We start from the raw sequence: 13,485 nt of genomic DNA on the forward strand, positions 1-13,485 counted from the left end.
TTTCCACACCCCGTGTTTTCCACACCCCGTGTTTTCCACACCCCGTGTTTTCCACACCCCGCGTTTTCCACATGCCGCGTTTTCTACAGACCCCGGGACCCCGCGTTTTCCACACCCCGGGACCCCGGTCCCGTGTTTTCCACTAATCCTTGCGGAACGGCAACTCACCCTATATGTTCTTGGGAAATTTTACTCAGCGCGCGCGCTCAAAGCCATGGCGTGGCATGACATTGCGACATGAATTACGTGCGCAGTAAGGATGAACGTCCTTAAACTAATTACTATAAAAACCAAAGAAAATCTAAAGCAAGGAAATAACTAAAAATATATAAAGTCTGGTTCCTTCGAAGACATTAAACAAGCCTCTTTCTCAAATTGAATAAGGTCAAGAGTTCTGGAGGCAAGTTTCAATCTTGCCTTAAAAAGCTGTTTTTGGTTTTCAAGGATTTTTCCGTCAATTTTTCCGTGTTACCCATTCCTGCCACCAGAGCCCGTGATCCTTCAGGTCAGCACCAAAAATCTCGACTTCTGGCCATCCTCGGTTTTTCCTCATATCTGATTGGCTGGTAAAAATAAAAAAGGGTAAAAGGAAGCGAGAAAACGAGTGCCTTGCGCAAGGTCAAAAAGTCGGGTCCGACCAGAGCGTGGTGATTGTTGTTGCAGGACAAAAAGATCTGCGCGGTTGTCCTAATTTCGTGAGAAGCTTCGTTAAAACTTACGCTTTTACAAAGTTGTTCGAGTTTCAAATTACCATCCATCTTGAAATAGCTGGCATTCAGGGATTGCATTCTAAAATCATCTTTTGCGCGCGCGGAACTAAATCAGAGTAGTCGATTACCTTACGTCACAGTCAATCAGTCGCGTGGTTGGTAAACTGTGTTGATCGAATTATAAGACTTGTGTTTCCGGCATTTCTACCGTCGATCGCAATGTAGTTTTTCTCGTTATAATTTCGCCTGGCAACTGGGCAAGTTGCCAATGATGGATTTCGAAATAATGCCACTCCATTCCAAGAGGAAACAATTTTAGCTTCTGTGACGCTCAGCGCTTTTGACAAACATGGCGTCCAACCGAAAAGACATAAACGACACTCGCTGTAAAGCATGTGGTTTAATACGGCCGTGTCCATGTGACGCGGAGAAAACCATACATGATGTGGATATAAACAGGGAGATGGGAGTTGACCAGCCGATTATCATTATCAACAAAAGAAGACAATCCATGAGGAGGCATTCTTATCCCGCGCCAGGTAAAATGTGAAAAGCCTGGTTTTCACTAGCGACGCAAGCACAAGCATAAGCACAAGCGCAAGGATACTGAACAGCTCTTAATTCACCGTGAAAACGGCTTCAACTCAAGCAAAAGCACGTCAAGCGCATTGCAGTATTATGCTTGTGCTTGTGCTTGCAAGCACAAGAAGGACAAAATTTGTCCATTTTGCGTGATTGCTCTTATGCTTGCGCTTGTGCTTGCGTCGCTAGTGAAAACCAGGCTTTAGGGACTGCAAATGCGCGTGCAAACTGCTACTTTCTGTTCGTGATCAATGCAACCAAGATGAGTACAAAAACGCAATTAAAAAGTAATAACTAAAAACTCATTTTTATATACCAAACAGGCATTGCGTCATTGTCACTTGCTTACTCGCTCTTTTGGCTGTGAAAGTTTTGAAACTAAGGCCCCGTCCATACTGACCCGTGTAAATTTGAAAACGCATATTTTTTCCCCAGTTAGGTCAACCGTCCACACTGAAACGGCGTTTTCGGCCACCGAAAACGAAGCTTTTCAAAACCGCTCACCAATGAAGCGTATCGTTTTCAAATTTACCCGGGTCAGTGTGGACGGGGCCTAATTCACCTAATTGAGAGTGCTGGTTAAAAGATTTTTCTTATCTCGTGTGATCGTCCATTTCCATTCTTAGGGCTAAGGCTTGACAGAACATTGTTTCGGCACTTAAAATTATAGTGTCAGAGTCGGTAAATTCTCTGATTGCGGGCCCAAGAGAGGCCCGCAACCCTAATCTTGACAGTGACCAGCGGATTGTGTTTTACGCGTGCGCGCCACGTATAAGAACGGAAATGAAAATTTTGTTCTTCCACTAAGAACGATGGAAGCGAAAAATGTGTCATCACGACAGTTTGTCAACACGGAAGAAAATCTTCTCCAAGAACGATTGTCACTAGATCTAGGCTCTCACGAAGATACATTTCAGACTTTTTTACGGGTGTTGCTTTGCGAAAATCTGCTCTGATTGTATCACACATAAACCACGGCAAAGTGAATGATTCCAACAACGGTTATTCTCGAGAAATCGTTATAACACTGACAAAATAGCGAGTTTATCGACCGAGGAAAATCACATCTCAATTTACACCGCGTGCTCGTCTACACTTAAAAAAAAAACTGTCAATCAAAAAACAACTCTGACTGGTTCGCGGCCGGCTCGAGGCAATTAAGCGTGATGCGTTACTCGGAATAATTGTCTTTTGTCCAGTGATTTATCATTAATCGCGCCACGTTAATAAAAGGCGAGCACAACATAGCGAGTACCGACTGAGAAAAATCACATCTCAATTCACACCGCGTGCTCGATTACACTTCCCAAAACGATAAAAACATGCATTCCTTGCTTGATGAGTTTGATGGGTTACCCGGAATAATTGTCTTTTGTCCATTATCATTTATTTATCGACACTGCCATCTAAAATTACGCACTCTCCTACCAGTACCTTTTCTAAGTGCGTCAAGGCCCGCCCCTTTCTAACCTGTGGTTACCACTAGTTTTAAAGCTATCTACATATAAGTGCTGCGCTGCGCAACTGTTGTACACTTAAAAAACTGCTCTGTATTTATAGGTCTTCATGGAAGTGATGAACCTGGCGAGGCACGCGGTCGTCCTTCCCAGGACCAACGATCAACGATAGAAACGTTAACAAAACACGCAGACTTGCAATCGAGTCTGGCTGTGGCTCAAAGGAGAGGAAAAGCGTTAACGTACCTCAAAGACATTTTCGCAGCCAACCCAGACAACAAAATGGCGTTGAAACTGTTTGGAAATAAAGCTGCGGTTCTCATAGAACAGCGCAGGCAAGAACAAAAAGGCAAGGGAGTGATTCATCCGTTCAGTACATTCCGCTGGTATTGGGACATTCTACTGATAACCTTCATCTCCTTGCATGTAATTCTTCTCCCAGTTAGCATTTCGTTTTTAAGTGATGATCTTTCCCTTCACTGGCTCGTTCTGAACGGAATCTCTGATTCCATTTTCCTCGTAGACATTTGCTTGAATTTTAAAACCGGAATTGTTGATCCTAACAATCAAGAGGAAGTGATTCTCGACAAGAAAATTATCACCCGGAAGTACTTACGAGGTTGGTTTGTAATCGATTTGATTTCGTCACTTCCGTTCGACTACGCGTATTTCATTGCATCATCTTCGTCGGCGCAGCAAACGCTGATCAAGGCATCGCGGGCTCTTCGCATCCTCAAGCTTGCCAAGTTGCTGAGCCTTCTGCGACTTCTGCGCGTTTCCAGACTAGTGCGGTATATAAAAAGATTTGAAGAGGTGGGTCACATATAAGGCTTGTCAAAATGTTTTTTGTCCAACTGATTGGACAAAATATCCAGAGAAAATGATAAAATAATCATTTTTGACATGTTTTTGTCTAATCAGTTTCCAGCTTTAAATTATGTCTAAATGCAATTTACATTAGCAGTAAAAAATGTTTGGAAACTACAGAAATTTAAATGTTGATTATTAAGTCCAGATTAATTACCGTGAATTAGCTGGGAAGAATTGGACCTATTGAAAACTGTGTTACAGACGGTTAAAAAAATGATTTGTTATGATTTTATGATAAATTTCAAGTAAAGTAACTTAACTAAGCCACGGTTATACACGAAACAGTTTTAAACAATGTTTAAACGAATCTAAAACTCGTTAAAATTGGTGTGAGCAAGATCAAAGAAGTAAGTGGAGTCATTCGTGTTCCTAGAGCCTCTTTTTTCTTCAGACTTTCTTTTGGTCATGAGGTCGGTGAAATAGAACGATTTTTAATCGATGACGTATCGCTTAAATGTTATCATCCAAGTGGACCCGATCTGTCCGGAGGTCTGTTTCGCGCGATCGACCGATCAATAAAACCGAATACAACACAAAGCACCGCGTAGAACACAAAGCAAAATACTCCCGGGCAGTCAGAAAGGACTAATTCAAAACGGAAAAGAGAGATTATATTTTATGGAGTTGTGAACGTGAACTGTTTCTTTCTTTTAATACAAAGGGCCGGTGTAAATACTACTAGTGTCACTAGTACAAGATCGTATATTGGATGTCACGCTACAAGATAACGCAATTTGCTCAGAAGTGGTCAGTTACTTTTATTTCCGTAAATGTTATAAAAAAATTTCCTGAAAATTATTTAAGATCCGCTTGCGAAACGTCATCGCTTCCGCATGCATAACTTGCCGTTTTTAAGCGATGACGTATAGCTGACGACGTCATCGCTTTATGCAGGCAGCCGACCGGCAGGATCTTTTTGTCTTTTTGTCTTTTTGTCGTTTTCGCGTGATCGAACAGAAATCAAGTTTAACTTAACAAGAAATCGCCGCGTAGAACTCAAAAGCAAAATACTCCCGTGCACCACAATGTATAAACGAAAGAGACTAAATTTTATATAATGGCATCTATTAGATTTGATAGACAGAAATTTCAAATTCTTATAAAATACAGGGCCACTGTGAGCAAGAGACCGTTTGACCTTTCTCGCAGCTGAAAAACTAGCTCCCGCGTATCGTGTGTCATTTATCGGAAGTCACACACTACTAACAATATAACGCAATCTACTGTTGTTCAATTGAGCAAATCTATGAAGAAAATGTATTATTATCGCTTTATGCAGGCAACCGACCGGCAGGATCTTTTTGTCCTTTTGTCTTTTTGTCCTTTTCGCGCAATCGAACAGAAAACAAGTTTAACTAAACAACAAATCGCCGCGTAGAACTCAAAAGCAAAATACTCCCGTGCAGTCAGAATGGAACACCACAATGTATAAACGAAAGAGACTAAATTTTATATGATGGCATCTATAAGATTCAGTAGACAGAAATTTCTAATTCTATAAAATACAGGGCCGCTGTGAGCAAGAGACCGTTTGACACACTACAATATAACGCAATCTACTGTTCTTCAATTGAGAAAATCTACGAAGAAAATGTATTATTATTTTTGCATCCTTGGCCTGTGCATTCATAACTACTGTATTTATTTGAATTCCATCAGATCCTAACTATATATGCTATTAAAATAATCACCAACATTGCTTCTTAGGTTTAAAAAATGTACACTACAATTTGATAACAGTCTTTATCACGCACAAGGTGTCGGCTACTTTTATTTACGTTTAGTTTTTGACAAATAATAAATAATAATAATTCAAAATCATGTTAGGCCCTTTGTGAAATGTCATCGCTTCTGCATGCACTGCATGCCGTTTATTTATAACAAGTAGCTTTGGGGACGAGAATAAAGTAGAGTTGGTTAATTATGCGTGTGTATTTTTTTTTGTCAGTTGCTTAACATCGCCAGTGGCCAGCTTCGTATCCTGAAGTTAATTGGCTGTATGCTGTTGCTATCTCACTGGAATGGCTGCGTTCAGTTCCTGGTCCCATACCTGCTGGAATTCCCAGACAACAGCTGGGTCGTGATCAACGGATTAAAGGTACAGATCACAAATCTATGTCAAGGCCTGATCAAACGGAGTCGATGATTGATTTGATTTTGATTTACGAGGTTGGGCAATGTCTACAATGAATGTGGCAGGACTCGATGTGGTTAGGTCTCTTTATGTAATTCCTTTTAAAAGAAATTGCATAAAGGGATTTCAGTTTTTATTGTAATTTCGGCAAACTGCGTTGTTCCTTGTTGGTTTAATATAAAGGCCTGGCGAAAACTTGCGTCTACTTGTGACTCTGTTTAGTCTGGACTTGCGTATACTTGCGTTGGCGGCAGTTTCATTCGTTCGTTATTTCCGCGAGGGACTACGCCTGTAGTGTTAAAATGGCAATTTGCGCGCACTTGCAAGTTAACTTTCCAGTCCGTTTGTCCAGCCAACGCGTCTGTACGCAAGTTTAACCCTTAATATGCTGAAATTTCTCCAAAATACAGGTTTTTTTTAACCGTTAATCAATTTTCTTGGCTCTACGGTCCTAAATTTCTCTAACCTTTGCTAGGAATGCACTTTCTGACACTGCAGTAGGTTTTTGATGCAGTTTCCATGTAAAAATGTACAATGTTTTACTTGGCGCATGCGCATAAGCCAAAATTTGGACTTTTTTTTGCTGAACCGTTCCGATTTTTTTTCCTTGCTCCTTTCCTTTTCGTTTTTCTCTGCTTTCTTATTCTCGCTATCTTTTACTCTGTGCACCCCTTCTACTGGCCTGAAAAGTTTTGATCTTAGTTAGTTAGGTCTACTGGCATGCCCTTATTGGACCATCCCAAGGGAAAGATGCTGTCAACATTGGGAGCAGATCTTTTCAGTGGCGCCATTGGATGCTACCTGTGGAGCTCGTCAGCGACATCACTTGACTTTCATCCACTTAAAACTTATCTTTTTAAGAGTATTTTTATAATCTATAACTTTATTTTTATTTTCATAAGATGTAAAGCGCTATTGATCAGAACATGAAAATATGCGCTATATAAATTAGCAAATTATTATTATTATTATAATGGAAAACCCTGGAAAGGAGACCATGATCAAGTGCGGGTATATTGGCCTGTTTTAACACCAATTTTACACCAATTCTGTTCACGTTTTTTTCGATTAGCTCTGTCAGAATGCGGTCAATAGTCAAAACGGACAGTCCTGTGGAAAGATCTATCCAAAATCTATAAGTTGCACGTCACAAAAATCTGCTGACGTCATAACTGGTTGAATGGCCTTTCCTCCAAATCCCGGAATAATCCGGACTTAGCATATTAAGGGTTAACTTGTGACTTCTTGCACCTCTGTTTAATCAGACCTTAGTAATTGAAACGACAACTCCATTTTAATGCTTCGTTTTTTATTTAATATTTATTTTGTATGTTATTGATTATTGTTTTTGTTAATGCTTTATGGCGAAAAGTTGGGAAAACCTTTATCATATATTGTTCTTAAACAACTTCAAAAAGTTAACAAGGATTTTTCTTTTGCTTTGAGCGAGCGAAAAAAAACTTTAGTAACGACAGCATAAGCATCGTCATTTTAGTAGGGCTTTCCACAAGTTGCTCGAAATGTTTCAAAACGTTGCTCGAAAACTCTGAAAAAGGTGCTCGAAAATTGGTCAAAAAATCCAAAAAGCTTCTTTGATTAAAAAAGGTTGCTCAAAAGTTGCCCCAAAAAATCCAAAATGCTGCTTTTTATCAACATAATTTCTTCAAATCAATGCTTATTTCCCTTTGAAGGTAAGATTTCTAAGCAGTTTCATGCAATTTCACTATAACAGAAGTATCTAAACAACATTTTAAAGCAAAAATGTGTTGAATTACAATGATTTCTTTCACAGAGAAAAATCGTGAAGATATCGATAGCGTCATGTTGCTGACTAATTTTGCTATGTTTTAATGCGGAATGAATAGAGAATAGAAACATCTTTGGATGTTCCTCGAAAATCTTCGGTAAACTTCGTTAATCTTCGGAAACGTTCGTTTGGCCTTCGAAGAGCACAAGTTGCTCGGAGTATGAAAAGTTGCAAAAAAGTTGCCGGGCAACTTGCGGAAAGCTCTACATTTTATGGAGCAGGGGCTTGCGTCTCACGGAAATTTACTAGCTTTGTTGTAAGCGCATTTAACCTGCTTAACTAATTACCTTGCGACTTAGGGCTTTCCACAAGTTGCTCGGCAACTTTTTGGGAAATTTTCATATTTCGAGCAACTTTTTCCCGTTCGAGCAACTTTTTTCCTCTCAAGCAACTTTTTGCATTTTGAGCAACTTCCAGACCGAAGATCTCCGAAGTTCCGAGTGTTGTTTAAAGGCCATACGAACATTTCCGACGTTTTACGAAGTTTGCCGAAGATTTTTGAGGAACATCTGAATACGTTTCAACTTTTCAACTTTCGGCTCATTCTGCATTAAAATATTACAAAACTCGTCAGGAAACATGACGTCATCGATATCTTCACGAATTTTTCTCAGTTAAAGACTGGAAAACCTTGTTACTTAACAAATTTTCCCCTTAATATGTTATTTAGATACTTCTTTTGCTGTAAATTTCCAGAACAACGCTTAGAAATCCAACCCTTAAAGGGAAATGAGCATATATTTAGAGAAATTCTCTTGATAAGAAGCAGCGTTTTGGATTTTTTGGAGCAACTTTCGAGCAACTTTTATCATCAGTAGCAACTTTTTTGGATTTTTGCAGCAACTTTTGAGCAAATTTTTTTAGAAATTACGGGCAACTTTTGGGAAATCTCGAGCAACTTGTGGAAAGCCCTACCTTGCGTACATTCATTGTGTGTATTCTTAGGACAAATCTCCAGCCACTCAGTACAGTTGGGCCCTGTTTAATGCCATGTCGCACATGCTGTGTATTGGTTATGGACGTTACCCACCACAGACCATTACCGAGCTCTGGCTGACGCTGTGCAGTATGACTATAGGCGCCACTTTTTATGCTGTGTTTATTGGCATCATGTCCAGTTTGATCATGTCTATTGACTCGTCCGGGAGGCTTTACAATGAAAAGGTAACCTGGTAACTAGCGAAAGGATAGTTGCTTTTTTAAGAAAGCGGAATGTGGCATCCACACCGACAATATTTAGCACATAAAGGACGAAGGATAACCCGAATAAGTTCATTGTGTCCAACAATTCAGACAACAAATGAGGATCTTGATAAATAGATTGTTATATTTCGGTATAAGCTATACCATCATCAGACTAATAAAATTAACATACAAGCTAGATCTTAAATACTGTGAGTGAGGAGACGGAAACAATAAGTTTACTCAGGAGAATAGATAGAGTTCTCTGCCCTGGACCATTTTTAGTTTAAAACTGAACTTGACATTATAAAATTAAACTAAAACCAAGTTCCAGATAAAGTTATATTGCAAATCTGGGAGAAGAGGGTTTCATAATCAGAAGAAAAAGATAAGCCCCATATTCTTTGTTTGTTATCAAGAGCAGAATTTGATCGTCAGAGATAAAGTGAGGAAACGTAGCCTCTTTTATACGTACGGTCTAGTTACCGGTGCACACTTTACGCAAAGATTTTCGTCTTGAGAATGTAATGTCGTAATTTGGTAATCAAATATTATATACAGACCACTCTCATACGCAAGTAGCTCTAGTTAACGAACACCATTGTAAAAAAAGCCCGTTTTTCAAACTTTGAAATTAAATGCTCTCGTAATAGACGTTTTTTAAGCTGTCTCCTTTTTCGAATACTTGAAAAAATGCTTGCTTATTTTCTTATGTACATGTTTTTGGATTTTTCAGTTGAGTCAAGTGCAGGAGTACATGCGTTACCGGAAGTTGCCGTTACATATTCGCCTCAAAGTGGAGGACTATTACGAGCATCGTTTTCACCACAAACTGTTTGACGAGGATGTTATACTCAACGAACTCTCCAAGGCGCTCAGAGAGGTAAATAGTTAGTTAGAGCTAATACAGTTGATTCGGGACTTCTGTCTGTCACGCAACACTAATTGAGGGCACAATGTAGCGTTGCGTGACAGGTAAATAGTAAGCTTGATACAGCCCAAATCGGCACTTCTTTCTGTCACGCAACACTGCACGAAGGCGTAACGTAATACAGCCCAATTCGTGACTTCTGTCTGTCACGCAACAGCACGTTACAGCGTAACGTAGCGTTGCGTGACAGTGACCAGCATCTGATTTCTCCTCAAAACTTTGATGAAAAATCAGACATCAAGGTAAAGAGAAGATAGTGACTGATCACAGAGGCAACCGGCGGTCTTAATTGATCTGTTATCAATTTCTGCAGCTGATACCGTAAGAAACGTGAGGAGAATTTGTAGGTTGATAGCATTACTTCGTTGCGTTTCCAGGACATCTTGGTCCACAACGTGAGTCCATTACTTCACACGGTGCCTTTCTTCAGTAACGCTAGTCGCCAGTTCATCGCAGATATCGTCAGCAAGCTAAGGTTTGAGGTTTATCTGACCGGTGAATATATTTGTCGGACTGGCCGCAAAGGAGATAAGATGTACTTTATTCAAAGAGGAATTGTCGATGTGCTCACAAAAGACGGGGATTTGGCCACGAGCCTCGGCGATGGATCTCATTTTGGGGGTAAGCCAGCTAATTAGGGCGAAACCTGGTGGAAGGTTGAGGCCAGGGGTTGTCCACTGCCCCCCCCCCCCCCTCCTCCCCATTTTTATTGCCACTTGATAAATCAATTATTAAATGTTAGTTCACCATCTAGAGAAAATTTTTCTCTCCGACTGTTAGTACAACTGACCTTTTCTCAACTGAAATGCACCCCATTCATGCATTTGCGATTTTCTGTGAGACATATTTCTAGTTAACTAATTACTAACATTCAATGGATCGCTATTTGTTACACGATTTATTATCTCACCAGAAATATGCCTCTTGACGAAGGAAGCGCGCAGGGTGGCCTCCGTGAGAGCTGCGACAACTTGCAACCTATACTCGCTGAGCTCGCCTCATTTTCATGAGGTACTTTTGGAGTATCCTGACATGAAGATGATGCTGGAAGAGGTCGCGAAAGAAAGACTAGCTCGTATTGGATTGCAACCGAACCTACAAGAGCCGCTAACAGAGGAGGGCATAACCGAAAGGTGAGTAAGAGGGGAGGGGTGGGCACCTACAGAGGATTCCCGCCGGGAGAACAACCGCCCGAGCAACCACGAAGAGACGGAACAGGACGGGCGAGCGCGCGGCGAGCGCGAAAGAGGGCCGCGAGAAGGCCGCGGAGGAAAAAGCCCCCCCGTGCCGCCCCCAAGCGCGCAGAACAGGCCGCACGCAGGCTAGGTTTAACAGTTTAATTGTACCATTACTGGTTTTAAAGGTTCCATATTCTCCTTATTTTTATCCGTGCGAATGATTCAAAAACGGTGGAAAGCAGCACTGGGGAAAAGAAAACGTAGGATAATAAATGTCTTATTAGACATTTTCAGTGTGTAGTATTCCTTTATTCCAGAAAACCAGAGCCATTTTTCCACAAGTAAAATTTTCGTTCTTCTTATTCCTTTATTCCTCTTCATCTTTAGCCCCCGAGTATTTTGACTCGCCCTTCGGGCTCGCCAAAAATATCCAGCACACTAACATGTCTAGTAAGATATATGTGTTTGTATTTCCGAACACTTATTATGTGTTTGTATTTCTCAAAACAGTGTGGATAAATCAGCTAAATCACGGCTTGTTTTGGTTCCCAGAAGAAAGCGCGGGAAAATTGGTGCGAGCTAAATGATTATTACTTTACTGCTTGCTCCTGATTGGCCCAGAAGGAATCTCTTTCTTTCTTATTGGTTAGAACACGTTTGACGAGTCTCACTGAAACTTGCAAACCATAACCCCAGTGTAAAAGAAATTCAAAGGAGATTCCCACTGAAATTTGTACTGACTTTAAAATTGCAAGGGACCGCATACGATAATGCTGATATTCGTAGGATCTGCCCTGCGCTTTTATTTAGCATGGTTTTGTCCATGCGCGTAAATGCTTAAGAATGGCTCTGTCCTTTGCTTTGCAACGACTCCATCGTTACACCTTTTAATTTCTTGTCCACCGAAACACGTGATGTGGCAACGGTGATTCGGGAGACAAGTGAGTTCAAGTTCCGGAACTTGATACAGTGTACGGGTTAATGGGCAATTTACTTTGCGTTGGCTCTTCGAGTTGGCGTCATTTAGAGTTTGCTTCACCGCGCTGATGAGTTCCAATAAGAAAGAAACAGCTGTCCGTCGGTTGCAATCCTGCTGTATCTGTTCTAGTCGTGGTGGTGTCTCGCAAAGTCTAGCTTTTCACGTAGTATGATCAGCCTTGCACTCTTGTTACGCATGAACGGAAATTCAAAATATTGATTTGTTCGCCTTCTCTTTGTAGAATGGCATTCGAACTAGACGACGAAGACGACGGTACAAGAACGAAGCCGCCTCCTCGCTCACTTTCTCCAATCAAACAAGAACCATCGACCTCAACTGCGTCACAGGGTACCAAGTTTTCAGTTGCACCACAGGCTACCAAGTCTTCTACCGCACCACAGGGCACCAAGTCTTCTGCCACACCACAGGGTACCAAGTCTCCAGCCGCAAAGAAGGTCGGCAAGTCTGTAGCTGAATCGAAAACTAAGACCGTACGAGTGAAAAGTCCAGTGCCGAAGCCTAATGGAAAGAACGCACCATTTTTAACAAAGGCGTTCTTCAACACCGTCGCACCGGGCTTGGCATCGTTTGCGCAGACGCAGAATACTGAGCTCGATGTGGTTGTCGAGGAAGACGACGACGAAATCGAAGAAGACCCGGATGTGATTGCAATTATGGCTGACTTTTAAGATCCCGGATGCTTATGTATTTTATTCTTATGGAGACTTCCAGAGATTTTCGAGTCTCCTAGTTATTTAACAGAGCAATATATTTGACTCTTCCAAACTATCACAGATCTATAATTTTGTACCTTTATTTCCCGCAAGCGTATGGAATGCGGATTTGAGTACTGTTTGTTTTCTCGTTCAATAACACAGGAAAACATAATTTATTGCACATTTATTTAAGTGTATAGTATACGCCCATTAAAATGCACGTTTAAGTGCGTTATATTTTTACGAACCCTTTACATACCGTATCCCTAAAATTAACATCATGGGGATAAAAAAATATTGATAAACGCAGTGAAACGATGTAAAGTTTTTATTACCTACGAGGCATCTTATCTTATTAACTTGACACAAGCAAGACTTGCGCACAATTTGGAAAGAAAATTTAAACTGATACTTACTCTACTTTTTTTACACCAACCCAATTTGCTACAATAGCACAATACAAACTTGATGTTAAGTTTATTTATTACCCAATATATCTCTTAAAATTTTCACAATCAAACGTTATATTGTCACACTTCACATTTTGTTAAGAACGACATTTTATTAAGGGTTAAAAACATTTGTTGTTCAATAAAACGTGAATTGATCTGAAAAAAGTACATCATGTTTGGTTGATGTACAGATTGACGAAATTCTGTCTAGTTTATTGTTAAGCATGCCCAGCTCAGCGGAATCTCCTCCTTAGTTACGCATAGCAACGAGCCCGCCACTTTAAATCGTTGTAGGGTTAACGCTTTATAAGGAAATAACCACACTGACCCAAAACTAACAAAGCAATCACTCAGTTTAGTCTTTATCTTATTTTTATTGAAATTTTTAGTAAAATGGGACTACCTCGCATACCAAACTACAGCAAACCCATATTTACCGATTGCGTTCTCTTTATAGGACCTTCTTTTGTTCAACCAGTTAGTCATT

General features: G+C 40.5%; 1 protein-coding gene across 1 annotated transcript; it reads left to right on the top strand.

Annotated features, from left to right (window-relative positions):
- Positions 1 to 865: 865 nt before the first annotated feature.
- Positions 866 to 12,785, top strand: LOC144659926 (potassium/sodium hyperpolarization-activated cyclic nucleotide-gated channel 2-like). The gene is made up of 8 exons (XM_078520456.1): positions 866 to 1,249; positions 2,853 to 3,562; positions 5,568 to 5,717; positions 8,506 to 8,724; positions 9,479 to 9,625; positions 10,051 to 10,294; positions 10,587 to 10,806; positions 12,072 to 12,785. Exons 1-8 carry the CDS (start codon positions 1,060 to 1,062, stop codon positions 12,517 to 12,519), a joined length of 2,328 nt encoding a protein of 775 aa, XP_078376582.1. The 5' UTR covers positions 866 to 1,059; the 3' UTR covers positions 12,520 to 12,785.
- Positions 12,786 to 13,485: the final 700 nt, after the last annotated feature.

This window comes from Oculina patagonica, chromosome 7 (genome assembly GCF_052425735.1).
Source record: "Oculina patagonica isolate OP01 chromosome 7, crgOcupat, whole genome shotgun sequence".
Classification (NCBI taxonomy): domain Eukaryota; kingdom Metazoa; phylum Cnidaria; class Anthozoa; order Scleractinia; family Oculinidae; genus Oculina; species Oculina patagonica.

Coding starts and splice junctions, on each gene's coding strand:
- LOC144659926 (XM_078520456.1), top strand. CDS start 1,060: ATGGCGTCCAACCGAAAAGACATAAACGACACTCGCTGTAAAGCATGT. Junction 3,563..5,567: donor ATATAAAAAGATTTGAAGAG/GTGGGTCACATA, acceptor TTTTTTTGTCAG/TTGCTTAACATCGCCAGTGG. Junction 8,725..9,478: donor GGAGGCTTTACAATGAAAAG/GTAACCTGGTAA, acceptor TGGATTTTTCAG/TTGAGTCAAGTGCAGGAGTA.